Source organism: Oncorhynchus kisutch, linkage group LG14, assembly GCF_002021735.2.
Source record: "Oncorhynchus kisutch isolate 150728-3 linkage group LG14, Okis_V2, whole genome shotgun sequence".
Taxonomy (NCBI): Eukaryota; Metazoa; Chordata; class Actinopteri; order Salmoniformes; family Salmonidae; genus Oncorhynchus; species Oncorhynchus kisutch.
This window is the reverse complement of record NC_034187.2, coordinates 14,000,593-14,024,345: the sequence shown is the minus strand read 5'-3', so window position 1 is coordinate 14,024,345 and position 23,753 is coordinate 14,000,593. Positions and strand designations below refer to the sequence as shown.

Genomic DNA, 23,753 nt, shown 5'->3' with positions numbered 1-23,753 from the left:
CTGTTTGTAGACAGACTGAATGTTGTACAGCGAGCTTGGGCCCAAGCAGTATAATAAGTGGGGGAATATCATAGCATTGAAGTACAGTTTTGCTACCTCTGTAGTCAAACAATTTCATATGAATCGGAAATTAGCTAGGTTGAATTTGGTTATTTGAGTTCCCCTTTTCAACTGCTTAAAAAAAAAGGAGGTTGGAATCAAGTATGATGCCAAGGTACTTAACATGGAATACCACCTGGAGCTTCTCTCCTGACACACAGACATCTGGCTCAATAGCATCAGTTAAACACAGACATCTGGCTCAGTAGCATCAGTTAAACACAGACATCTGGCTCAGTAGCATCTGTTAAACACAGACATCTGGCTCAGTAGCATCAGTTAAACACAGACATCTGGCTCAGTAGCATCTGTTAAACACAGACATCTGGCTCAGTAGCATCAGTTAAACACAGACATCTGGCTCAGTAGCATCAGTTACACACAGACATCTGGCTCAGTAGCATCAGTTAAACACAGACATCTGGCTCAGTAGCATCTGTTAAACACAGACATCTGGCTCAGTAGCATCAGTTAAACACAGACATCTGGCTCAGTAGCATCAGTTACACACAGACATCTGGCTCAGTAGCATCAGTTACACACAGATATCTGGCTCAGTAGCATCAGTTACACACAGACATCTGGCTCAGTAGCATCAGTTAAACACAGACATCTGGCTCAGTAGCATCTGTTAAACACAGACATCTGGCTCAGTAGCATCAGTTAAACACAGACATCTGGCTCAGTAGCATCAGTTACACACAGACATCTGGCTCAGTAGCATCAGTTAAACACAGACATCTGGCTCAGTAGCATCAGTTATACACAGACATCTGGCTCAGTAGCATCAGTTAAACACAGACATCTGGCTCAATAGCATCAGTTAAACACAGACATCTGGCTCAGTAGCATCAGTTAAACACAGACATCTGGCTCAGTAGCATCAGTTAAACACAGACATCTGGCTCAGTAGCATCAGTTACACACAGACATCTGGCTCAGTAGCATCAGTTAAACACAGACATCTGGCTCAGTAGCATCAGTTATACACAGACATCTGGCTCAGTAGCATCAGTTAAACACAGACATCTGGCTCAATAGCATCAGTTAAACACAGACATCTGGCTCAGTAGCATCAGTTAAACACAGACATCTGGCTCAGTGGCATCAGTTAAACACAGACATCTGGCTCAGTAGCATCAGTTAAACACAGACATCTGGCTCAGTAGCATCAGTTACACACAGACATCTGGCTCAGTAGCATCAGTTACACACAGACATCTGGCTCAGTAGCATCAGTTACACACAGACATCTGGCTCAGTAGCATCAGTTAAACACAGACATCTGGCTCAGTAGCATCAGTTACACACAGACATCTGGCTCAGTAGCATCAGTTAAACACAGACATCTGGCTCAGTAGCATCAGTTAAACACAGACATCTGGCTCAGTAGCATCTGTTGTCCTTTTTGTGAACAACATGCAGACTGTTTTTTTCACATTGAGATGCAAACACTTTGTAACCTGGACCATTACAGTAGTGGGTTCTTGTGCAGCTTGTTGTTTGCTCTTTACATGCACATATATCACTGTATCATCTGCATACATTTGAACTTCAGACCCAGTACAGACAGAAGGCAGATCATTAACATACAGGCTGAAGAGGAGGGGCCCCAGTACTGACCCTTGGGGCACGCCCAATTAATTTCCTCCTTTGCCAGAGTTAACCGATTACAGCCTCAGAGGCCTCTTGGTGCCTGCTGCTTTCATTCCACGAAGGTGAATTGTCAAGAATGCTTTTGTTTGTTGAGGATTAAAAGAGTGGTTAAGAACCACTTGCCTCATCTGCCAGCTTTGGTTTCTCAGTCTGATCTAAATATTCTACAGTGGCTTCCTAGCCTCGCTTCCTAGCCTCGCTGCCTAGCCGCCATCTTCACTGATCTGAACAGACGCAGGTTGACGTTTATTGTCATGAGTTGGAGGCAGAACCGAGCAATTTCCCCTTAGATAGGCCAGCTGCAAAGTAAAAATGGTCTATAAGGTAAAAAAATGTATGAACAAACATTTTTGCTTTTTGGTCTTAATTGAAGGTTTATCAGTTTGGTTAAGGTTAGGGTTAAGGTTAGGTTTAAAATCAGATTTTATGACATTGTGGCTGTGCCAGCTAGTGAACACTGCAGAGCTGCCTCCAGAACAATAGTCATGATGAAAAACACTAACCTACTGAACAGACAGGACAGCTGTAAGCAATGTACTGAAAGCCCATGGAGGCACTTCCTTTCATCTGCCACGATTATTCAAATCAGTAAGGATGAAGTACAATAGATAACAAAAATAAGCTACTTTAAACTATTGATACACATAGACTGTTGGAACCTGCCCTACCACACCTTCCCACTACATGTATGTTTTTACTGTAAGGTTACAATACCAGCCCACAATCATTATCTTCTCTCTCTCATTTCCACCACACCTCTCCCAGGCATTCAGTCAGAGGGCAATTCCTGCCAGGTAATAGTTAGAGCAACCACCCATGCAGTGTCAGACCCTTGTTGTAGCTCATAACTAAAGCTGTAAACCATAGGTTTGAGGAGTGAAAGTAGCATAGAGAACTGTCAGAGAAAGAGATTATACAGGAAGTAATAGAGAGAGTGAGCCCAAACCCACCATGTATTTCCTCCACTGCCCAACCATCTGTTCCTCAATCCTGTCTCCCTCCCTGGCTGTTTCCAGGTCTCTGGTCCTGTCTCCCTCCCTGGCTGTCTCCAGATCTCCGGTCCTGTCTCCCTCCCTGGCTGTCTCCAGGTCTCTGGTCCTGTCTCCCTCCCTGGCTGTCTCCAGGTCTCTGGTCCTGTCTTCCACCCTGGCTGTCTCCAGGTCTCTGGTCCTGTCTCCCTCCCTGGCTGTCTCCAGGTCTCTGGTCAGTCTGTGGAGCAGGCCCCGGAGCTGCCCGATGTCCTCCCCTAGACGCTGGCAGCGGCTCTGGTACTGGCTCCGAGACTCCAGGCTGCTCTTCAGGCTCTCTCCGGCCTCACACAGGCTCTGTCTCAGCCTCTGCCAGTCCAGACGCAGCTCCTCTGCTTCCCCCACCACCACATCTGCCCCCCCGGGGGACGTGTTGGCCCGCACTGCCTCCGCCATGACCTCAATGTGCTGCAGCGTCCTCTCCTCACTGGCCACGTTGTCATCCAGGGTCTGACAGAGGAGAGAGGGTTAGGCTGTGTCCTGATTCTCTACCCTACTGAAACTTTATCATATTCTTTCAAATCCATGACACAAAACTAAGGAAATTACAAGGAAATGTTCTTAGCATGGTATGTGTCCCTCCCAGCAGAATCAAATCAAGTCAAATCAAACCTCATTTAAAATGCAAGTCATGTGAATAGGGTGTACTTCTCTCACCTGTTCCTCCCAGAAGTCATGTGACTAGGGTGTACTTCTCTCACCTGTCCCTCCCAGAAGTCATGTGACTAGGGTGTACTTCTCTCACCTGTAGGGCTCGGAGTTTGTTCTCGGCTGTGTCCTCTGTCTCAGTGAGGGTGTTGAGCTCCTTAGTCTTGGACACCAGCCAGGCCTGGAACTTCAGGACGTCTCTCTGGTACATCTGGTGCTCTTCAGCCATCTTCTGCAGCACCGACAGCCTCTCCTGTTGACATGAACATCTGGGATTAGTACATATATTTTTTCACTTAAAAATGTGTGATATAGCCATTGATTGTTGCTTTTCAAATCCCAGATTGCCCCTTTAAAAGCCAAGTAACCTTTATAAAAAAAAACATTTAAACAAAAAAAACTGATTCAGTGTTTACTATTTTATGAGGATCCCCATTAGCTACTGCTGAAGCAGCAGTTAGTCTTCCTGGGGTCCACGATGCTCTATGATAATAACGGAACCAGAGAAAGAGCTAATAAAAGGAAAGAAACCCATATCAATATGGAGCAGATATATGCAAATTGCTTTGAATAAAGAAACCTCATTGGTGTACTGGAGAATAGTAGAATAGCATCTTATTCAGAATAACATTTTATTTAACTTAGATTAGAACTAGCTGGTCCAGCTTCTTTCTAAGTGTAGGGGAAGAAATGTGCTCTATTAATAAGCAACAACTTCAATATGAAAGAGAACATCAATCATTACAATGACATTCCCCCTTGGACCAAACACATGGCTCTGCCACGAGCTAAAGGATGTTCAAATGGGCCAGGAGCACCGAAAGACCCTTTGAAAAGAGAGACAGACAGAGGAGAGGACTATGGTCGGGCTCCATCCTGTCAGATGTTTCAAAGAGCAATGAAACGCAGATAGAAACAGGAATGGCATTGTCTTGATAGTGTGAAGAAGAGAACAAAGGAACTATACAACAAAAGAAAGCTTAGCACAATTTGAAGAGTATTTACCAACAACATACAGTAATGTAGAGTGCAGAGTACAGTAATGTAGAGTGCAGAGTACAGTAATGTAGAGTGCAGAGTACAGTAATGTAGAGTGCAGAGTACAGTAACGTAGAGTGCAGAGTACAGTAATGTAGAGTGCAGAGTACAGTAACGTAGAGTGCAGAGTACAGTAACGTAGAGTGCAGAGTACAGTAACGTAGAGTGCAGAGTACAGTAATGTAGAGTGCAGAGTACAGTAACGTAGAGTGCAGAGTACAGTAACGTAGAGTGCAGAGTACAGTAACGTAGAGTGCAGAGTACAGTAATGTAGAGTGCAGAGTACAGTAACGTAGAGTGCAGAGTACAGTAACGTAGAGTGCAGAGTACAGTAATGTAGAGTGCAGAGTACAGTAATGTAGAGTGCAGAGTACAGTAACGTAGAGTGCAGAGTACAGTAATGTAGAGTGCAGAGTACAGTAACGTAGAGTGCAGAGTACAGTAATGTAGAGTGCAGAGTACAGTAACGTAGAGTGCAGAGTACAGTCATGTAGAGTGCAGAGTACAGTCATGTAGAGTGCAGAGTACAGTAACGTAGAGTGCAGAGTACAGTAATGTAGAGTGCAGAGTACAGTAACGTAGAGTGCAGAGTACAGTAATGTAGAGTGCAGAGTACAGTAATGTAGAGTGCAGAGTACAGTAATGTAGAGTGCAGAGTACAGTAATGTAGAGTGCAGAGTACAGTAACGTAGAGTGCAGAGTACAGTAACGTAGAGTGCAGAGTACAGTAACGTAGAGTGCAGAGTACAGTAATGTAGAGTGCAGAGTACAGTAATGTAGAGTGCAGAGTACAGTAATGTAGAGTGCAGAGTACAGTAATGTAGAGTGCAGAGTACAGGAACGTAGAATGCAGAGTACAGTAATGTAGAGTGCAGAGTACAGTAATGTAGAGTGCAGAGTACAGTAACGTAGAGTGCAGAGTACAGTAATGTAGAGTGCAGAGTACAGTAACGTAGAGTGCAGAGTACAGTAACGTAGAGTGCAGAGTACAGTAACGTAGAGTGCAGAGTACAGTAACGTAGAGTGCAAAGTACAGTAAAGTAGAGTGCAAAGTACAGTAATGTAGAGTGCAGAGTACAGTAACGTAGAGTGCAGAGTACAGTAACGTAGAGTGCAGAGTACAGTAATGTAGAAGTTAGTGTACTCTGTAACCGTCAGCCTGTCTGTCTGCCTGCGATTGAAACGGCAACATGGTTTCAATCATTACATTATGTTTGCTATATAGTCTACCCTGACAGTAATCGCGGTGTACACATTACCTCCCTAAGGTCTATACAGGAATGCTAGCCTGGGTTTTGTGCAGAGAAATCGAGGGGATAGGTGGAAAGACTTTGAATGAGAGTCATCAGAAAGCCTCCCTTATACTACACACACACACACAAACACACGCACATCAGCCTTGTCCCGTATGCTGTTGTAGACCAGCTGGAGTCTCTCCTGTGCTTCCTGGTCCACACTGGGATCCTGGATGCGGTTGTTCAGCGCTGCAGCCTCGTCCACCAGCCTCTCCAGCAACAGTGCCTGGTTCTGGACGTCACTCAGCAGGACGCGCTGGTTGTCTACCTGGAACACACACACACAAACACACCACACACACGTTAGATTACATTACATTACATTTGGGTGGCTTTTGAATTGTTTATCAATAATAAAACATAATACAAGTCCTTTATACTGCAAAAAGTTATGTTTATGCATTATTAATGTCTTTGGGCTGGGGGCAGTATTGAGTAGCTTGGATGAATAAGGTGCCCAGAGTAAACTGTCTGCTACTCAGGCCCAGTTGCTAATATATGCTTATTATTAGTAGATTTGGATAGAAAACACTCTGATGTTTCTAAAACTGTTTGAATGATGTCTGTGAGTATAACAGAACTCATATGGCAGGCAAAAACCTGAGAAAAAATCCAAACAGGAAGTGGGAAATCTGAGGTTTGTAGTTTTTCAACTCTTGGCCTATTGAATACACAGTGTCTATGGGGTTAAATTGCACTTCCCAATGTTTCCACTAGATGTCAACAGTCTTTAGAACCTTGTTTGATGCTTCTACTGTGAAGGAGGGGCGAATGACAGGGGAATGAGTCAGAGGTCTGCCAGAGAGCCACGAGCTGGACACGCGCGTTCACGTGAGAGTTAGCTTGAGTTCCATTGCATTTCTACAGAAAAAGGAATTCTCCGGTTGGAACATTATTGAAGATTTATGTTAAAACCATCCTAAACATCCATCGTTTTACATGTTTCTACGGTCTGTAACGGAACTTTTTGACTTTGTCTGCTCCTAGTGATCGAGCGTCATGAATTTGGATTACTGGGCTAAACGCGCAAACAAAAAGGAGGTATTTGGACATAAATGATGGACATTATCGAACAAAACAAACATTTATTGTGGAACTAGGATTCCTGGGAGTGCATTCTGATGAAGATCATCAAAGGTAAGTGAATATTTATAATGCTATTTCTGACTTCTGTTGACGACACAACTTGGCGGATATCTGTTTGGGTTGTTTTGGTCTCTGAGCGCCGTACTCAGATTATAGCATGGTGTGCTTTTTCCGTAAAGTTTAAAAAAAATCTGGCACAGCGGCTGCATTATTTATTTTATTTCACCATTATTTAAAGGGCTTGGGGTAAGCACATTGGCTTGTCCCAGTAGTTATGTGTAGAGTCGTAGTGACATGTTTTGGGGATTTAGAGATACACTACATGACCAAAAGTATGTGGACACCTGCTTGGTGAACATCTCATTCCAAAATCATGGGTATTAATATGGAGTTGGTCCCCCCTTTGAGGCTATAACAGCCTCCACTCTTCTGGGAAGGCTTTCCACTAAATATTGGAACATTGCTGCAGGGACTTGCTTCCATTCAGCCACACGAGCATTAGTGAGGTTGGGCACTGATGTTGAGTCCTGGCTCACAGTTGGCATACCAATTAATCCCAATGGTGTTTGGTGGGGTTGAGGTCAGGGCAGGCCAGTCAAGTTCTTCCACACCGATCTCGACAAACTATTTCTGTATGGACCAAGTTTTGTGCATGGGGGCATTGTCATGCTGAAACAGGAAAGGGTCTTCCCCCAAACTGTTGACACAAAGTTGGAAGCACAGAATCATCTAGAATGTTACTGTATGCTGTAACGGTAAGATTTCCCTTCACTGTAACTAAGGGGCCCAGCCTGAACCACTGAGCTCTTTAGTAAGGCCATTCTAATGCTATTGTTTGTCTATGGAGATTGCATGGCGTTGTGCTCGATTTTATTCACCTGTCAGCAACAGGTGTGGCTGAAAGAGCCAAATCCACTGATTTGAAGGGGTGTCCACATACTTTTGCATATATAGTGTATCTATTATTTTGAGTGCAATAAAGTAAACAAAGGCATTTCATCTACTGTATAGATCAGGTATAGAGCAATACAAACACATTAGGATAATAAAATATATATATTTTTTTACTAGTATAACGTCTGTCCCTCAGTTTTATGTCATTGGTGTTACCACCTTGAAAATGACTCATTACAAAGATATACAAGGACCTTGAGAATTCTCTCCAGTGACAAACTGTTATCGGGGTAGGGGTCTATATTAAAGAAAATTATTAGCCAGTTACACCCTTTTAGTATGTCACACATTTGAGGATTCCGTTGATCATTTGGTGTGTCGAAATCCAAATTGTCACTTGGTGTTAGTCATTTTAAATGAAGGGAAATAACATTGTGAGCAAAATGATTAATCAAATCACTTTAGTATATTAAAGGATTGATGACCTTAGATTTGAGCCTTTCTTGCCTCCATTTCAGATAATCCTCATTTACCAAAAATGTCTCTATTTTCTACTATTACTGGTGGCACCATGTTATCTTAAACGGTACAAATGATTTAAAGTAATTAAGCTACCATATCATTTGATTTAGAATAGGAAGATGTACCCAAATACAATTAAATAAATGAAAATGTAGAAAAATATTTCCAAAATGTCACCGTAATTGAAGAACCATTGGATACCATTTCCAGCTGGAACTTGGTGCATCAATCAGCAAGCTAGCTCTTCTATAAGTTCAATAGGCAGCATTAGTTGGTTCAATTGATGTGGCTAGGGTTTTCAACTATGAACTCAAAGATGGTAGGAATCTAACAGCCTATGAACACAGTTCAAGCTAGGCTACTGAAATGGTACCAGTAATATAACCTCTCTTCCCCTGGCTAAACGTCACTATTGTTGACACCCAACACCTGGTGTGTTTGCTCACCTGCCACAATTTCTCCTTCACCCCCAGCTGCAGCTCCACCTCCGGCTCCAGACTGCGACACACGCTGACCAGCCACATCTCAAACTCCTCATAGGCCTTCAGGTACTCACTCCAGTGCAGCCACACCCACTCTATACGGCTGAGGAAAGAGGAGATGGAATGGTAGGTAAGGCTTTATAATCACTTTTTTTTTTATACTATTATCAATAATTATTTAATTATGAAAAATGTAAGCATTTATGAAGGCATATTCAAGGTGAGAAACAATAGACCTCCGAAACTGATATGTGTAGCTATATGGGTTAAAAATATATTTTTTTAAAACAAGGGCTTCTGCTGTGACTATGTAATTAAACAAATATGTGTAAACTACTGGAAGGAATATATTCACTCATGCCTGTCCATGTGTTGCTAACCTATCCTGGTGTTTACATACGGACCACTCTCTTTCTAAAAGAGAAAGGATGCTTAATACTAATTGTGGTTTCTTTTATAGTAATTAACCTGCCATTTTCAGCTCTCATAGAAGTCATGGAAGGTCATAGGGGTCATGGAGGAGTTTATGGAGGAGTCATGAGTTAGCATACCTGTGGCAGTGGATGATGTAGGTGCAGGTCTCCTCCCATAATGCTTTGAGTTCTTTGAGTCTGGCATGGGTGATGTTCCTCGTCTCCTGGTTACCGTTCTGCAGTAAGACCTCTGCAGCCACAAGCACCTTGTCAAACTTCAAATGACCCTCGTGCTCCGACTGGTGGATTTTCTGACCACCAATAACACACAAGAGAGGCTTGATGAGATCATGAATTTTGTGATGACAGACAAAAATGTGATCAAGCATATAGAAGCTTCCCTCGAGGGAAACAAACCTGAGAGGATGGTGGAAGCAACAAAACGAAAAATGAGAGTTGGAATTAGACTAATGTAGTGGCCGGCTCTGGATTCCCATACCAAGGTTCTACTGTATTACAGGGTTTCAAGTTGAGTGGCCAGTTGAGGACAGCCATAACCACAGCCATGCTGGAAAGGACAATGTGAAAGATGTATCCGAGCCTGACAGTATGGTTCAGGCTGGCTCAATAGTGGGGAACAGGTATTTGACCCTCGGTGAAGACATCAAAACTATTAAATAACACATATGGAATCATGTAGTACCCCAAAAAAGTGTTTAACAAATTAAAATATATTCTATATTTGAAATTCTTCAAAGTAGCCACCCATTGCCATGATGACAGCTTTGTACACTTTTGGCATTCTCTCAACCAGCTTCATGAGGTAGTCACCAGGAAGGCATTTCAATTAACAGGTGTGCCTTGTTAAAAGTTCATTTGTGGAATTTCTTTCCTTAATGCGTTTGAGCCAATCAGTTGTGTTGTGACAAGGTAGGGGTGGTATACAGAAGATAGCCCTATTTGGTAAAAGAGCAAGTCTGTATTATGGCAAGAACAGCTCAAAAAAGCAAAGAGAAACGACAGTCCATCATTACTTTAAGACATGAAGGTCAGTCAATCTTCTTCAAGTGCAGTCACAAAAACCATCAAGCGCTACGATGAAACTGGCTCTAATGAGGACCGCCACAGGAAAGGAAGACCCAGAGTTACCTCTGCTGCAGAGGATAAGTTCATTAGAGTTACCAGCCTCAGAAATGGCAGCCCAAATAAATGCTAGGTATCCCCCTTTCCCTTTACAGAGTACAAGTAACAGACACATCTCAACATCAACTGTTCAGAATAGACTGCGTGAATCAGGCCTTCATGGTGGAATTGTTGCAAAGAAACCACTACTAAAGGACAACAATAATAAGAAGAGACTTGCTTGGGCCAAGAAAGACGAGCAATGAACATTAGAATGGTGGAAATCTGTTCTTTGGTCTGATAAGTTTGAGATTTTTGGTTCCAATCGCTGTGTCTTTGTGAGATGCAGAGAAGGTGAAAGGATGATCTCCGCATGTGTGATTCCCACCGTGAAGCATGGAGGAGGAGGTGTAATGGTGCTTTGCTGGTGACACTGTTGGATGATTTATTTAGAATTCAAGGCACACTTAACCAGCGTGGCTACCACATCATTCTGCAGTGATATGCCATCCCATCTGGTTTGCGCTTAGTGGAACTATAATTTATTTTTCAACTGGACAACATAACTCCTTCAAGACTGTTGGAAAGGCATTCCTACCTTTTATAACGGGATTTGAATGTTTGGTCTCTCTCTGTCAAAGAGGAATAGGCGAAGCATGAATGTGTTGGCTACATGAAGAAATATTTAATGTAGCCAAAGATAATACGGTTCCCTAGGAAACACTGATCATCAGATTGGTTCCTACCTTGTCACAATAACTCCTCCCTGGCAATTTCATTCATTGTTATGTCAAACACCACTGAATTCAAAGTGCTCACTAATATTTATATTCTAACTATAGAATTAGACTGAATTTGCTATTTACAAGTTCACTCAAGTGTTTCGATCTAAATCACAATTGCAACATTTGGTAAAAAAATTGCCCATATTGTGCTACATGGCAGAGTGAAAATGTTATCAAATGAGTGGAGGAAATGCAGAAATTGATGGAAATGCAGGAAATTTGTTTTGGTTGAAGTTGACCTGAACAGTATAAAACAAACAAAATGGAGAAAGCACCATTGAAATCACTTAGAATGTATGTCTTGCCACTGTAGGGTCACTCACTGCTAGTTAGAAATTGTATTATTCAAAAACATAAAACACCATTCAAAAATTAAATAAATGCTGTGATACATTTTGGCCATATCGCCCAGCCCTAGTAGTTAGTGTCAGTAATTACTAGTGTCAGTAGTTAGTTATGGTGAGACCCAACCCTGTCTCTCTGTGCTTGTGTCAGTAGTTACTGTCAGTAGCTAGTTAGGGTTGTGTCTCACCCTGTCTCTCTGAGCCTGTGTCAGTAGTTAGTTAGTGATGGGTCTTACTCTAACTACTGACACAGACTCAGAGAGACAGTGGGACCCAACCCTAACTAACTAATGACACTAACTACTACTGACACTAACTACTGTCACAGGCTCAGAGAGACAGTGAGACCCAACCCTAACTAACTACTGACACAGGCTCAGAGAGAAAGGGTGAGACCCAACCCTAAATAACTACTGACAGGCTCAGAGAGACAGTGAGACCCAACCCTAACTAATTACTGAGAGGCTCAGAGAGACAGTGAGACCCAACCCTAACTAACTACTGACACAGGCTCAGAGAGACAGTGAGACCCAACCCTAACTAAGTACTGACACAGGCTCAGAGAGACAGTGATACCCAACCCTAAATAACTACTGACAGGCTCAGAGAGACAGGGTGAGACCCAACCCTAACTAAGTACTGACTAAGGCTCAGAGAGACATTGAGACCCAACCCTAACTAACTACTGACAGGCTCAGAGAGACAGTGAGACCCAACCCTAACTAACTACTGACACAGGCTCAGAGAGACAGGGTGAGACTCAACCCTAAAGAACTACTGACAGGCTCAGAGAGACAGTGAGACCCAACCCTAACTAACTACTGACAGGCTCAGAGAGACAGTGAGACCCAACCCTAACTAACTACTGACAGGCTCAGAGAGACAGTGAGACCCAACCCTAACTAACTACTGACACAGGCTCAGAGAGACAGGGTGAGACCCAACCCTAACTAAGTACTGACAGGCTCAGAGAGACAGTGAGACCCAACCCTAACCAAGTACTGACAGGCTCAGAGAGACAGTGAGACCCAACCCTAACTAAGTACTGACAGGCTCAGAGAAACAGTGAGACCCAACCCTAACTAAGTACTGACAGGCTCAGAGAGACAGTGAGACCCAACCCTAACTAAGTACTGACAGGCTCAGAGAGACAGGGTGAGACCCAACTCTGTCTCTCTGAGCCTGTGTCAGTAGTAGTTAGTAGTATCCGGAGTAGTTAGTAGTATCCGGAGTAGTTAGTAGTGTCAGGAGTAGTTAGTAGTGTCAGGAGTAGTTAGTAGTGTCAGGAGTAGTTAGTAGTGTCAGGAGTAGTTAGTAGTGTCAGGAGTAGTTAGTAGTGTCAGGAGTAGTTAGTAGTGTCAGAAGTAGTTAGTAGTGTCAGGAGTAGTTAGTAGTGTCAGTAGTAGTTAGTAGTGTCAGGAGTAGTTAGTAGTGTCAGTGGTTGGTTGTGTCAGTGGTTGGTTGTGTCAGTGGTTGGTTGTGTCAGTGGTTGGTTGTGTCAGTGGTTAGTAGTGTCAGTGGTTGGTTGTGTCAGTGGTTGGTTGTGTCAGTGGTTGGTTGTGTCAGTGGTTGGTTGTGTCAGTAGTTGGTGGTGTCAGTAGTTGTTTAGGGTTGGGTCTCACCTCTGTCTCTCTGAGTCTGGCCTCCAGGGCTGCCCGGGGACCCTGGGTGTTGTCGTTGAGCCGGAGCCGCTCCTGGACGGCCTTCATCCAGGACATAGCTGCCTCCAGGCTCTCCCTAAACAGGATCTCCTGCTGCTCCTGATGAGTCATCTGGACACACCAGCCTGTGGAGGAGAGGAGAGACATTTAAACAGGCATTTGAAAAACAACAACAGCCACCCCGCCACGTGTTTTGGTAAAAAGCTGAATAATGGGGCTAAAGAAATGTAACCACTCTCAAATTCTGCCTGTGGTGAAGTACAGAGAATATATGTATTCAAAAGGAAGTGTGTGTGTGTGTGTGTGTGTGTGTGCAGAGTCCATTAGAAACAGAAAGCTTTTGTCAGATAATCAACTGGAGACAACCAACAACACAGAAGTATAGAAGTGATACTGCTGCATGTCTTTTTTTCCTCATGTTGCAACCAACTGGCTCACAGCTGTAAATTATGGATGTTCAGAATAGGTATCAGTCAAAAGTTTGGACACTCCTACTCATTCAAGGGTCTTTCTTTATTTTTACTACTTCTACATTGTAAAATAATAGTGAAGACATCAAAACTATGAAATAACACATATGGAATCATGTAGTAACCAATAAAGTGTTAAATCAAAATATATTTTATATTTGAGATTCTTCAAAGTAGCCACCCTTTGCCTTGATGACAGCTTTGCACACTCTTGGCATTCTCTCAATCAGCTTCATGAGGTAGTCACCAAGAAGGCATAACAATTAACAGGTGTGCCTTGTTAAAAGTTAATTTGTGGAATTTCATTCCCTGTTAACGCATTTGAGCCACTCAGTTGTGCTGTGACAAGGTAGGGGTGATATACAGACAGAAGATAGCTCTATTTGGTAAAATACCAAGTCCATATTATGGCAAGAACAGCTCAAATTAGCAAAGAGAAATGACAGACTTGGTCATTTACCAAATAGGGCTGTCTTCTGTATACCACCCCTACCTTGTCACAACACAACTGATTGGCTCATTAAAAATAAAATAAATTCCACAAATTAACACTTAACAAGGAACAACTGTTAACTGAAATGTATTCCAGGTGACTATGCATTCCAGGTGACGACCTCATGAAGCTGGTTGAGACAATGCCAAGAGTGTGCAAAGCTGTCATCAAGGCAAAGGGTGGCTACTTTGAAGAATCTCCAATATAAAATATATTTTGATTTGTTTAACACTTTTTTGGTTACTACATGATTGTATATGTGTTATTTCATTGTTTTTATGTCTTCATTACTTTTCTACAACGTGGAAAATAGTACAAATAAAGAAAAACCCTTGAATGAGTAGGTGTGTCCAAACTTTTGACTGGTGCTGTAGATACTTGAGTAAATCTACACAACATCACTAGCTAGATCTAGGCCTACTTCTCGGCTCCACGGTTTCTTCAGAGAAGACATAGCATTACTATACTTGGGAGGATCGCTCACACAGCCTACATAACACACCTGGTCTGATCAAAGAACACACCACAAAATAAATCATTGAAGGGTGTAATCAACATACTTCCGTCAGTGCTGCACTGTTGAATCCGGCTATGAAGGAATGAGGGTGGTGCATTAAAGCATACCTATGACCAATTAGCATACTGTGGAATGTGAACTTAAAATCCACCTACCCCACCCAACAATGACGTTGTCGTGTAATGAGGTGTTATCAATGTATTTGACATGATGGTCTGTATGATTGAAAAAGACAGTACTTTCAATGTTTATACTACTCTCCCAAGGTAAGAATATATAATAAAATAATAGAATAGAATGCATTGTAGGCCTAGTCATGACAATACAATGTTAGGAAGGAAAGAATGGCGGTTTGAAGGGCACCGCAGGGAAGACACAAAATCGGGCAGAATGAGGAATTTTCCTGCATGACTCATTTTCCCCCACCACAAAATTCCCCATAATAAGCCCCAAGTTCCTCTGTCTACAGCGAATCTTCTAATATTCTCTATGAATGCTTAATAACATGAACAAAACCATACAATAGTAACTAATGCGATATTTTAATGGATGAACTAAACTTACCGATGTCCCAAAACCTAGAATAATCAAGTCTAATAGACAAACATAAAAAGTGTATTTTGAGAGTTTACAAGTAGGCTGCGCCCCTCCCCTCCTCGCGACATCTACTGTCTGACAGCTCGCGCTTCGTAAACGTAAATAAGCTCGCGACACGACTTCTTCAAGGCTCCATTGTATCAATCTCAGACGGCGTTATAAATATGTGTTGACTGAGACAAGCTGCATTGGACCGAAGAAGTCCAAATAACTTTTATGGAAATAGTAGAATAACGACTGAAGCAGAAATCTATTTCGGGACATTTGTAAACCTTTATAGCTATAACCAAAGAGGTTTGAAATTAAAACGTTTGTAATTGGGATATAACCTATATAGGGATATACATACTATTCCTAGGCTAGGCCTACTGTAGTCGGACAAAGTGATCTTGTAACGATGGAGTCCATCATTTGTCATGCTCTTTTCTGTACAAATATCCATAACACAAACTGCCCAACGATAACCGAAATAATAGTCGATATGAAATGAAGAACCGACTTACCGATACCTGTGCATCTGGTGAAAGTAGCAACTAGCGTGCCTGAACACAAATGAGCTGATATGTACTGTAAACTATAGCATACGCAGGAAGTACAGGCAGAGGCCTCTAGTATAGCTGCATTGGCTGGCCGAACAGATTTAGCCCGAGGAGAGCAGCAAATCCGCAACTGATAATCGTGGGGCGTGAGCGTCCTACGTCAACAATTCAAACTGAAAGGCGTGCCCTGGAGAGTAGACATACTGGGCGCGTTCCTCTGCCCAGACGTTGTTGACGCCTGCTAGATTTTACAAAGCCTGGAGAGGTATTTTACGTATCAGCTAACCATATGTTATAGCAATCTGACAGTCAATAACGTAGCACGCAACCATTGGTTTATGCGTCATAGGGGAACGCGAATGCGACCAGTGTGTGTGTGCGTGTGGCCTACTGTAAATCGTGTGATGAGTCGGTGTATGGTCTCTGAACAGTTGGAATTATTGTTTACACAATTGTCATTTGAAAATAATTTCAAACAGCAACATTTAGCATGAAACAGGTGTAATCAATATTTTATTACCACCAAATTATACAATAAATACATGATTTTATTTTCATCATCACAATATCCACATGGAGTGATGCAGGAAAATATATTCCTTTACCGACTCCTCTATTCAAAATGGAATGGCAAAAGTAGTGTATGGCTTCACAAAACGTGTTCTGTAAACTGTTGTCTGGTGACGAAATAACCTGCAGCTGCATCGATTTAAAGTAACTTTCTGTCCACAGTTTGACACAAAACTACAGTTTACTGAAAGTAGTTGAATTCCAGTTATTCACCTGACTAATAAAGACTCAAGTGGTCAATTAACAATACTGTACATTTAAGAAGATATCAATGCTTCTATCCCAAATGGCATCCTATTCCCTACATAGTGCACTACTTTTTATCAGAGCACATGGGCCCTGGGACACCTTATCTCAAGCCATGTGCTGTTGTTGCTCTACATTAGCTTGTTAAGGTATGAAGGCTGATGGCATAGGACACCTCAGAAGTTTTGAAATTCCACACCTTCATTCCACTAACCTTCATGAAGTGCCATAGTGGCACAAAATAACATTTGTTTTTTAGATGTATATACATTGTACGCCTACATTATTTTGTACAATGGCATGTAATCCATACAATGTGACCATATTATATTATGTGAGGTATCAGAAAAAAAGAAAATGCATATCTATACATGATTTCTCAGCTTTAATTAATACATTAGGTTACGCATGAGCTTATAACTGAAGATGTTTCCCGTTTGAAATGCTCTACGTTGTTGTCGTGCTTTAAGAACTACACAGCTGTTTTAGCACCTCTGAGAAAGACCTTACCTGAACCACAAACCATTATTATATACTATATTACATACATTTCACGTACTTACAGTACCAGTCAAAGGTTTAGACACACCTAAACATTCAAGGGTTTTTCATTATTTTTACTATTTTCTATATAGTATGGAACAATTTAGTAACCAAAAAAGTGCTAAACAAATCAAAATATATTTTATATTTGAGATTCTTCAAAGTAGCCATCCTTTGCCTTGATGACAGCTTTGCACACTCTTGACCTTCTCTCAACCAGCTTAATGAGGTAGTCACCTGGAATGCATAACAATTAACAGGTGTGCCTTGTTAAAGTTAATTTGTGGAAATTCTTTCCTTCTTAATGCATTTGAGCCAATCAGTTGTATTGTGACAAGGTAGGGGTGGTATACAGAAGATAGCTTTATTTGGCAAAAGACCAAGTCCATATTATGGCAAGAACAGCTCAAATAAGCAAAGAGAAACGACAGTCCATCATTATTTTAAGACATGAAGTTCAGTCCATCTGGAAAATTTCAAGAACATTGAAAGTTTCTTCAAGTGCAGTCGCAAAAACCATGATGAAACTGGCTCTCATGAGGACCACCACAGGAAAGGAAGACCCAGAGTTACCTCTGCTGTATAGGATATATTAATTAGAATTAACTGCACATCAGATTGCAGCCCAAATAAATGCTTCACAGAGTTCAAGTGACGCATCTCAACATCAACAGTTCATAGGAGACTGCTTAAACCATCCTTCATGGTCGAATTGCTGCAAAGGAACCACTACTAAAGGTCACCAATAATAAGAAGAGACTTGCTTATGCCAAGAAACATATGCAATGGACATTAGACTGGTGGAAATTTGTCCTTTTGTCTGATGAGTCCAAATTTGAGATTTTTGGTACCAACCACCGTGTCTTTGTGAGACGCAGAGTAGTTGAATTGCTGATGTCCGCATGTGTAGTTCCCACCATGAAGCATGAAGGAGGAGGTTTGGGGGTGCTCTGCTGGTGACACTGTTGAATTCAAGAAACACTTAACCAGCGTGTCTACCACAGCATTCTGCATCGATACGCCATCTCATCTGGTTTGCGCTTAGTGGCACTATAATTTGTTTTTCAACAGGACAATGACCCAAATCACACCTCCAGGCTGTGTAAGTGTCACACTCTGATCTTGTCTCCACCCCCCTTCTGGTGTCGCCCATCACCCCATTATCCTTTGTATTTATACCTGTGTTCTCTGTTTGTCTGTTGCCAGTTTGTCTTGTCAGGTCTTACCAGCGTGCTTTCCAGTCTTCCTTTTTCTGATGTTCTATTTCCTAGTTTTCCCGGTTCTGACTATTCTGCCTGCCCTGACCCGAGTCTGCCTGCCGTCCTGTACCTCCCTGACTTTGACCTAATTATGAACCTCTGCCTGCCCTGACCCGAGTCTGCCTGCCGTCCTGTACCTCCCTGACTTTGACCTAATTATGAACCTCTGCCTGCCCTGACCCCGAGCCTGCCTGCCGTCCTGTACCTGCCTGACTCAGACCTGATCACGAACCCCTGCCTGTCCTCGACCTGCCCTTTGCCTGCCCCATGTTTACAATAAATTATCTGGGAACTGTACTATCTGTCTCCTGTGTCTGCATCTGGGTCATATCCTGAGTCGTGATAGTACGAACTGGCCATGACTGACCCAGCAGACTCAGACCAATTCCACAATGCTGTCTCCCAGCAAGGAGCCGCCATTGGAAGACACGAGGAGTTACTGCAATGCCTTATGGAGGGACTCCATGGCAGAAAGCCATGACCAGGCGTTCGATACATTGCTGGAGCAATTCTGCATATTCCCTACTAGGCAGCAGGCCACACCAGTAATCCCACAGACTCAGCAACCCCTCCAACAGCGGCGTTTCTTCCCAGCCTACCCCAGTGACCTGAGAACCCCGCTCACATCCTCCGGAGCGCTACGCTGGAGAATCTGGAACCTGCCGTACCTCATAACGCTGATGTCCGGGAGGGAGGAGGAGTTTGTGGCGGAAGTACGGAAGGTGTTTGATTCTCCGTTGTCCGGGAGAGAAGCTGCTCGTAAGTTGCTCCAGCTACGTCAAGACTCCTGTAGTGTGGCAGACTACTCAGTGGATTTTCGCGCGTTGGTGGCTGAGAGTGCCTGGAATCCGGAAGCATTGTTCGACATGTTCCTTCACGGATTATCAGAGGTGATCAAAGATGAGATCACAGCCAGGGAGCTGCCCATGGACCTTGACTCCCTCATAGCCTTGACCATTTGGATTGATGGGCGGCTACGAGAACGTAGGAGGGAGAGGGAATCTGTGCCCAGTCACTCTTGCTCGCCCTCGAATCCCGGAGACCCCCGAAGTCTACATGTCCGAGTGAACCCAATGTCACCCGAGTTCTCTCGTGAATCACAGAGGGCTGCCGACTAGACTCCTTCGGAGCCCATGCAACTGGGCTGGGCTAAATTGTCCCCGGCTGAGTGCATACAGACTTAACACCCAGAGTTGTCTATATTGTGGAGCTACGGGACATTTCTTAGCTACCTGCCCATTAAAAACCCACGCTCATCAAGTAGGTACGAGTACGCTGGTGAGCCGTACGGTGTGTTTCCCATCCTCCATTGCTCGTACATCTCTCCATGCTTCCCTGATGTGGGGTGACCAGTCCAAATCTAACTAGGTTTTCATTGACCCTGGTGTTGGAGCTGGGAATCCCCACACAACCCCTCTCCATTCCCATGGACGTCAGAGCGTTGGAAGGGCACTCTATTGGCAGAGTCGCCCACATTACATTTCCCATTAACCAGAGAGTGTCGGAAAATCACAGTAAAAGTGTGCAGTTCCTGCCCATTGAATCCCCTCATGCACCCGTGGTTTTGGGATTCTCCTGGCTCCAGAGGCACAATCCTCTGATCGACTGGTTCTATCGTGGTTTGAGCCCGTTTTGCCATGCACATTGTCTGAAGTCGGCACTGCCTGCCCCGGGAAGTCTTCCTGTGGCTTGGGAGAAGTCCTGAACCTCTCCATCATTCCTGCGGAATACCAGGACCTCCAGGAGGTTTTCAGCAAGGCCCATGCCACCTCTCCTCTTCCGCATCGGCCATATGACTGCGCCATCGACCTTCTACTGGGTACTACACCTCCTCGGGGGCGACTTTATTCCCTGTCAGGTCCGGAGACCAACGCAACGGAAAGGTATATTGAGGACTCTCTCACTGCTGGGTTTATGCGTCCCTCTTCCTCCCCCGCTGGCGCAGGGTTCTTCTTTGTGGAGAAGAAGGACAAGACCCTGCAGCATCTGTGTATCGACTACCGGGGTCTCAATGACATTACAGTTAAAAACCGTTAACTGCTACCACTCATCTCCTCAGCTTTCGAGCCTCTCCAGGGAGTAAACATCTTCTCCAAGTTGGGCCTTCGGAATGCATACCAACATGTTTTAAGCAGACCACCATAGTCCCTGTGCCCAAGAAAGCAAAGGTAACCTGCCTAAATTACTATTGACCCGTAGCACTCACGTCTGTAGCCATGAAGTGCTTTTGATTGGCTGGTCATGGCTCACATCAACACCATTATCCCAGAAACCCTAGACTCCAATTTGCATACCACCCTAACAGATCCACAGATGATGCAATCTCTATTGCACTCCACACTGTCCTTTCCCACCTGGACAAAAGGAACACCTATGTGAGAATGCTATTCATTGACTACAGCTCAGCGTTCAACACCATAGTGCCCTCAAAGTTCATCACTAAGCTAAGGACCCTGGAACTAAACACCTCCCTCTAAGGATCCTGGAACTAAACACCTCCCTCTGCAACTGGTTCCTAGACTTCCTGACGTGCCGCCCCCAGGTGGTAAGGGTAGGTAACAACACATCCGCCATGCTGATCCTCAACACAGGGGCCCCAGGGGTGTGTGCTCAGTCCCCTCCTGTACTCCCTGTTCACTCATGACTGAACGGCCAGACACGACTCCAACACCATCGTTAAGTTTGCCGATGACACAACAGTGGTAGGCCTGATCACCGACAATGACAAGACAGCCTACAGGGAGGAGGTCAGAGACCTGACCGTGTGGTGCCAGGATAACAACCTCTACCTTAACGTGATCAAGACAAAGGAGGTGATTGTGAACTACAGGAAAAAGAGGACCGAGCACACCCCCATTCTCATCGACGGGGCTGTAGTGGAGCAGGTTGAGAGCCTCAAGTTCCTTGGTGTCCACATCACCAACAAACTAACATGGTCCAAGCACACCAAGACAGTAGTGAAGAGGGCACGACAAAACCTATTCCTCCTCAGGAGACTGAAGAGATTTGGCATGGATCCTCAGATCCTCAAAGGTTCTACAGCTGCACCATCGAGAGCATCCTGCCTAGTTGCATCATTGCCTGGTATGGCAACTGCTCGGCCTCAGACTGCAAGGCACTACAGAGGGTAGTGCGTATGGCCCAGTACATCACTGGGGCCAAGCTTCCTGCCATCCAGGACCTCTATACCAGGCGGTGTCAGAGGAAGGCCCTAAAAATTGTCAAAGACTCCAGCCACCCTAGTCATAGACTGTTCTCTCTGCTACCACACGGCAAGCCAAGTCTAGGTCCAAGAGACTTCTAAACAGCTTCTACCCCCAAGCCAAAAGACTCCTAAATATCTAATCAAATGGCTACCCAGACTATTTGCATTGCCTCGACAAACCGGTGCCCCCGCACATTGCCTCTGTACCAGTACCTCCCTGTATATAGTTTCACTATTGTTATTTTACTGCTCTTTAACTACTTGTTACTTTATTTCTTATTCTTATTCATGTTTTTTTTACTGCATTGTTGGTTAGGGGCTCGTAAGTAAGCATTTCATAGTAAGGTCTACACCTGTTATATACGGCGCATGTGTCTAATACAATTTGATTTGATCTGATTTGGATACGGGAAGGGAATGAGTGGAAAACTGCTTTTAACACGGCTAGTGGGCACTACGAGAACCTGGTGAGGCCTTTTGGACTGACCAACGTTCCCGCAGTGTTCCAGGCCCTGGTCATTATGTGCTCCGAGACATGTTGAACCGATTTGTGTTTTTTTCCCCTGTACGACCTCATCTATTTCCGGTCAGCTCAAGAGCACATCCTCCATGTCCGACAGGTCCTCTAGCGTCTCCTGGAGATGCAGCTGTCCATGAAGGTCGGAGAAGTGTGAGTTCCATCGCATCACCATCTCGTTCCTAGGAATCGCTGCAGGGAGTGTTCAGATCGAACCTGACTAGTTGAGAGCGGTGGTGGTTTGGCCTTAACCCACACCCAGAGTGCAACTGCAGCCTTTCCTGGGGTTTGCCAATTACTATCGTTGTTTCATTTGGGGTTACAGCACCCTTGCTTCCCCCCTCTCTGCACTCATCTCTCCCAAGGTGCCGTTCATATGGTCTCAAAGCAGCTGACCGGGCATTCTCTGACCTCAAGCAGCGATTCCCTACAGCCCCCATATTAATCCATCCGGACCCATCCCGTCAGTTTGTGGTGGAGGTCGACACCTCGGACGTTTGAGTGGGGGCTGTCCTCTCCCAACGCTCTGCTCAGGATCAGAAGCTGCATCCCTGCACCTTCCTTTCCCATCGCCTTAACCCAGCCGAGAGGAACTACGACGTGGGAAATCGAGAATTACTTGCTGTCAAGATGGCGTTGGAGGAGTGGAGGAACTGGTTAGAAGGGGCAGAACAGCCATTTTTGATGTGGATGGACCATATGAACCTGGAATATCTCCGCAGCGCCAATTGTCTCAACTCCAGGCAGGCTAACCGAGTGTTCGCAGCTAACCGAGTGTTTGTCCCGGGCCCGTGCTCCTGTTCTGGAATGGGTACATTCCTTGAGACTCACCTGTCATCCTGGCTCCCGTCGGACCAAGGACTGACAACGGTTTTGGTGGCCCACCATGGTTCCTGATGTCTCTGCATTCATTGCCGCCTGTAATGTGTGTGCCTAGAACAAGACTCTGCGGCAAGCTCCGGCTGGCCTCCTTCAACCACTTCCTGTCCTTTACTGCCCCTGGTCCCATATATCCTTGGACTTCGTCACGGGCCTCCCGCCGGCTGATGGCAACACCACCATGCTTCCATTTTATTCTCCTTCCAAAGTTGCCCTCAGCTCAGGAGACGGCCCAGCTCATGGTGCAGCCCGTCTTCCAGATTCATGGACTGTCGGTCGACATGATTTCAGATCGCGGTCCCCAGTTCTCGTGCCTGTTCTGGAAGGAGTTCTGCACCCTTATTGGGTCATCGGCCAGCCTGTCCTCTGGTTTTCATACCCAGTCCAATGGCCAGTCGGAGAGAGCCAATCAGGACTTGGAGACGACTCTTCGCTGCCTCGTCTCCACTAATCCTACCACCTGTCCCGCAAACTGTCCTCCCTATTTTATCAGCCCTTACCCATCTCCAAGATCCTTAGCCCCTCTGCTGTTCATCTTCCTTTGCCCCATACACTCCGTATACATCCCACTTTTCATGTGTCCAGAATTAAACCTATATCTCACAACCCTATGTCTCCTGTTTCCTAGTTTTCCCGGTTCTGACTATTCTGCCTGCCCTGACCCCGAGCCTGCCTGCCATCCTGTACCTGCCTGACTCTGATCTAATTACGAACCTCTGCCTGACCTGACCCCGAGCCTGCCTGCCATCCTGTACCTGCCTGGCTCTAACCTAATTACAAACCTCTGCCTGCCCTGACCCCGAGCCTGCCTGCTGTCCTGTACCTGCCTGACTCAGACCTGATCA

At 44.5% G+C, this 23,753-nt stretch overlaps 1 protein-coding gene across 7 annotated transcripts in view; it reads right to left on the bottom strand.

Annotated features, from left to right (window-relative positions):
* Window positions 1-15,898, bottom strand: part of LOC109904590 (nesprin-3) — a 51,493-nt gene extending 35,595 nt beyond the window's left edge. For 6 of the 7 annotated variants that reach the window (XM_031787888.1, XM_020501784.2, XM_031787890.1 and 3 more), the window contains exons 1-7: window positions 15,654-15,896; window positions 13,035-13,198; window positions 9,300-9,472; window positions 8,713-8,851; window positions 5,862-6,032; window positions 3,529-3,684; window positions 2,706-3,233 (exon numbers count right to left, since the gene is read on the bottom strand). In XM_031787888.1, the coding sequence (XP_031643748.1) occupies window positions 2,706-3,233; window positions 3,529-3,684; window positions 5,862-6,032; window positions 8,713-8,851; window positions 9,300-9,472; window positions 13,035-13,184 (1,317 nt within the window). In that variant the 5' untranslated portion in view covers window positions 13,185-13,198; window positions 15,654-15,896. Of the gene's footprint in view, window positions 1-2,705; window positions 3,234-3,528; window positions 3,685-5,861; window positions 6,033-8,712; window positions 8,852-9,299; window positions 9,473-13,034; window positions 13,199-15,653 lie in introns of all 7 variants that reach the window. The other variant, XM_031787894.1, reaches the window with a different exon arrangement.
* Window positions 15,899-23,753: the final 7,855 nt, after the last annotated feature.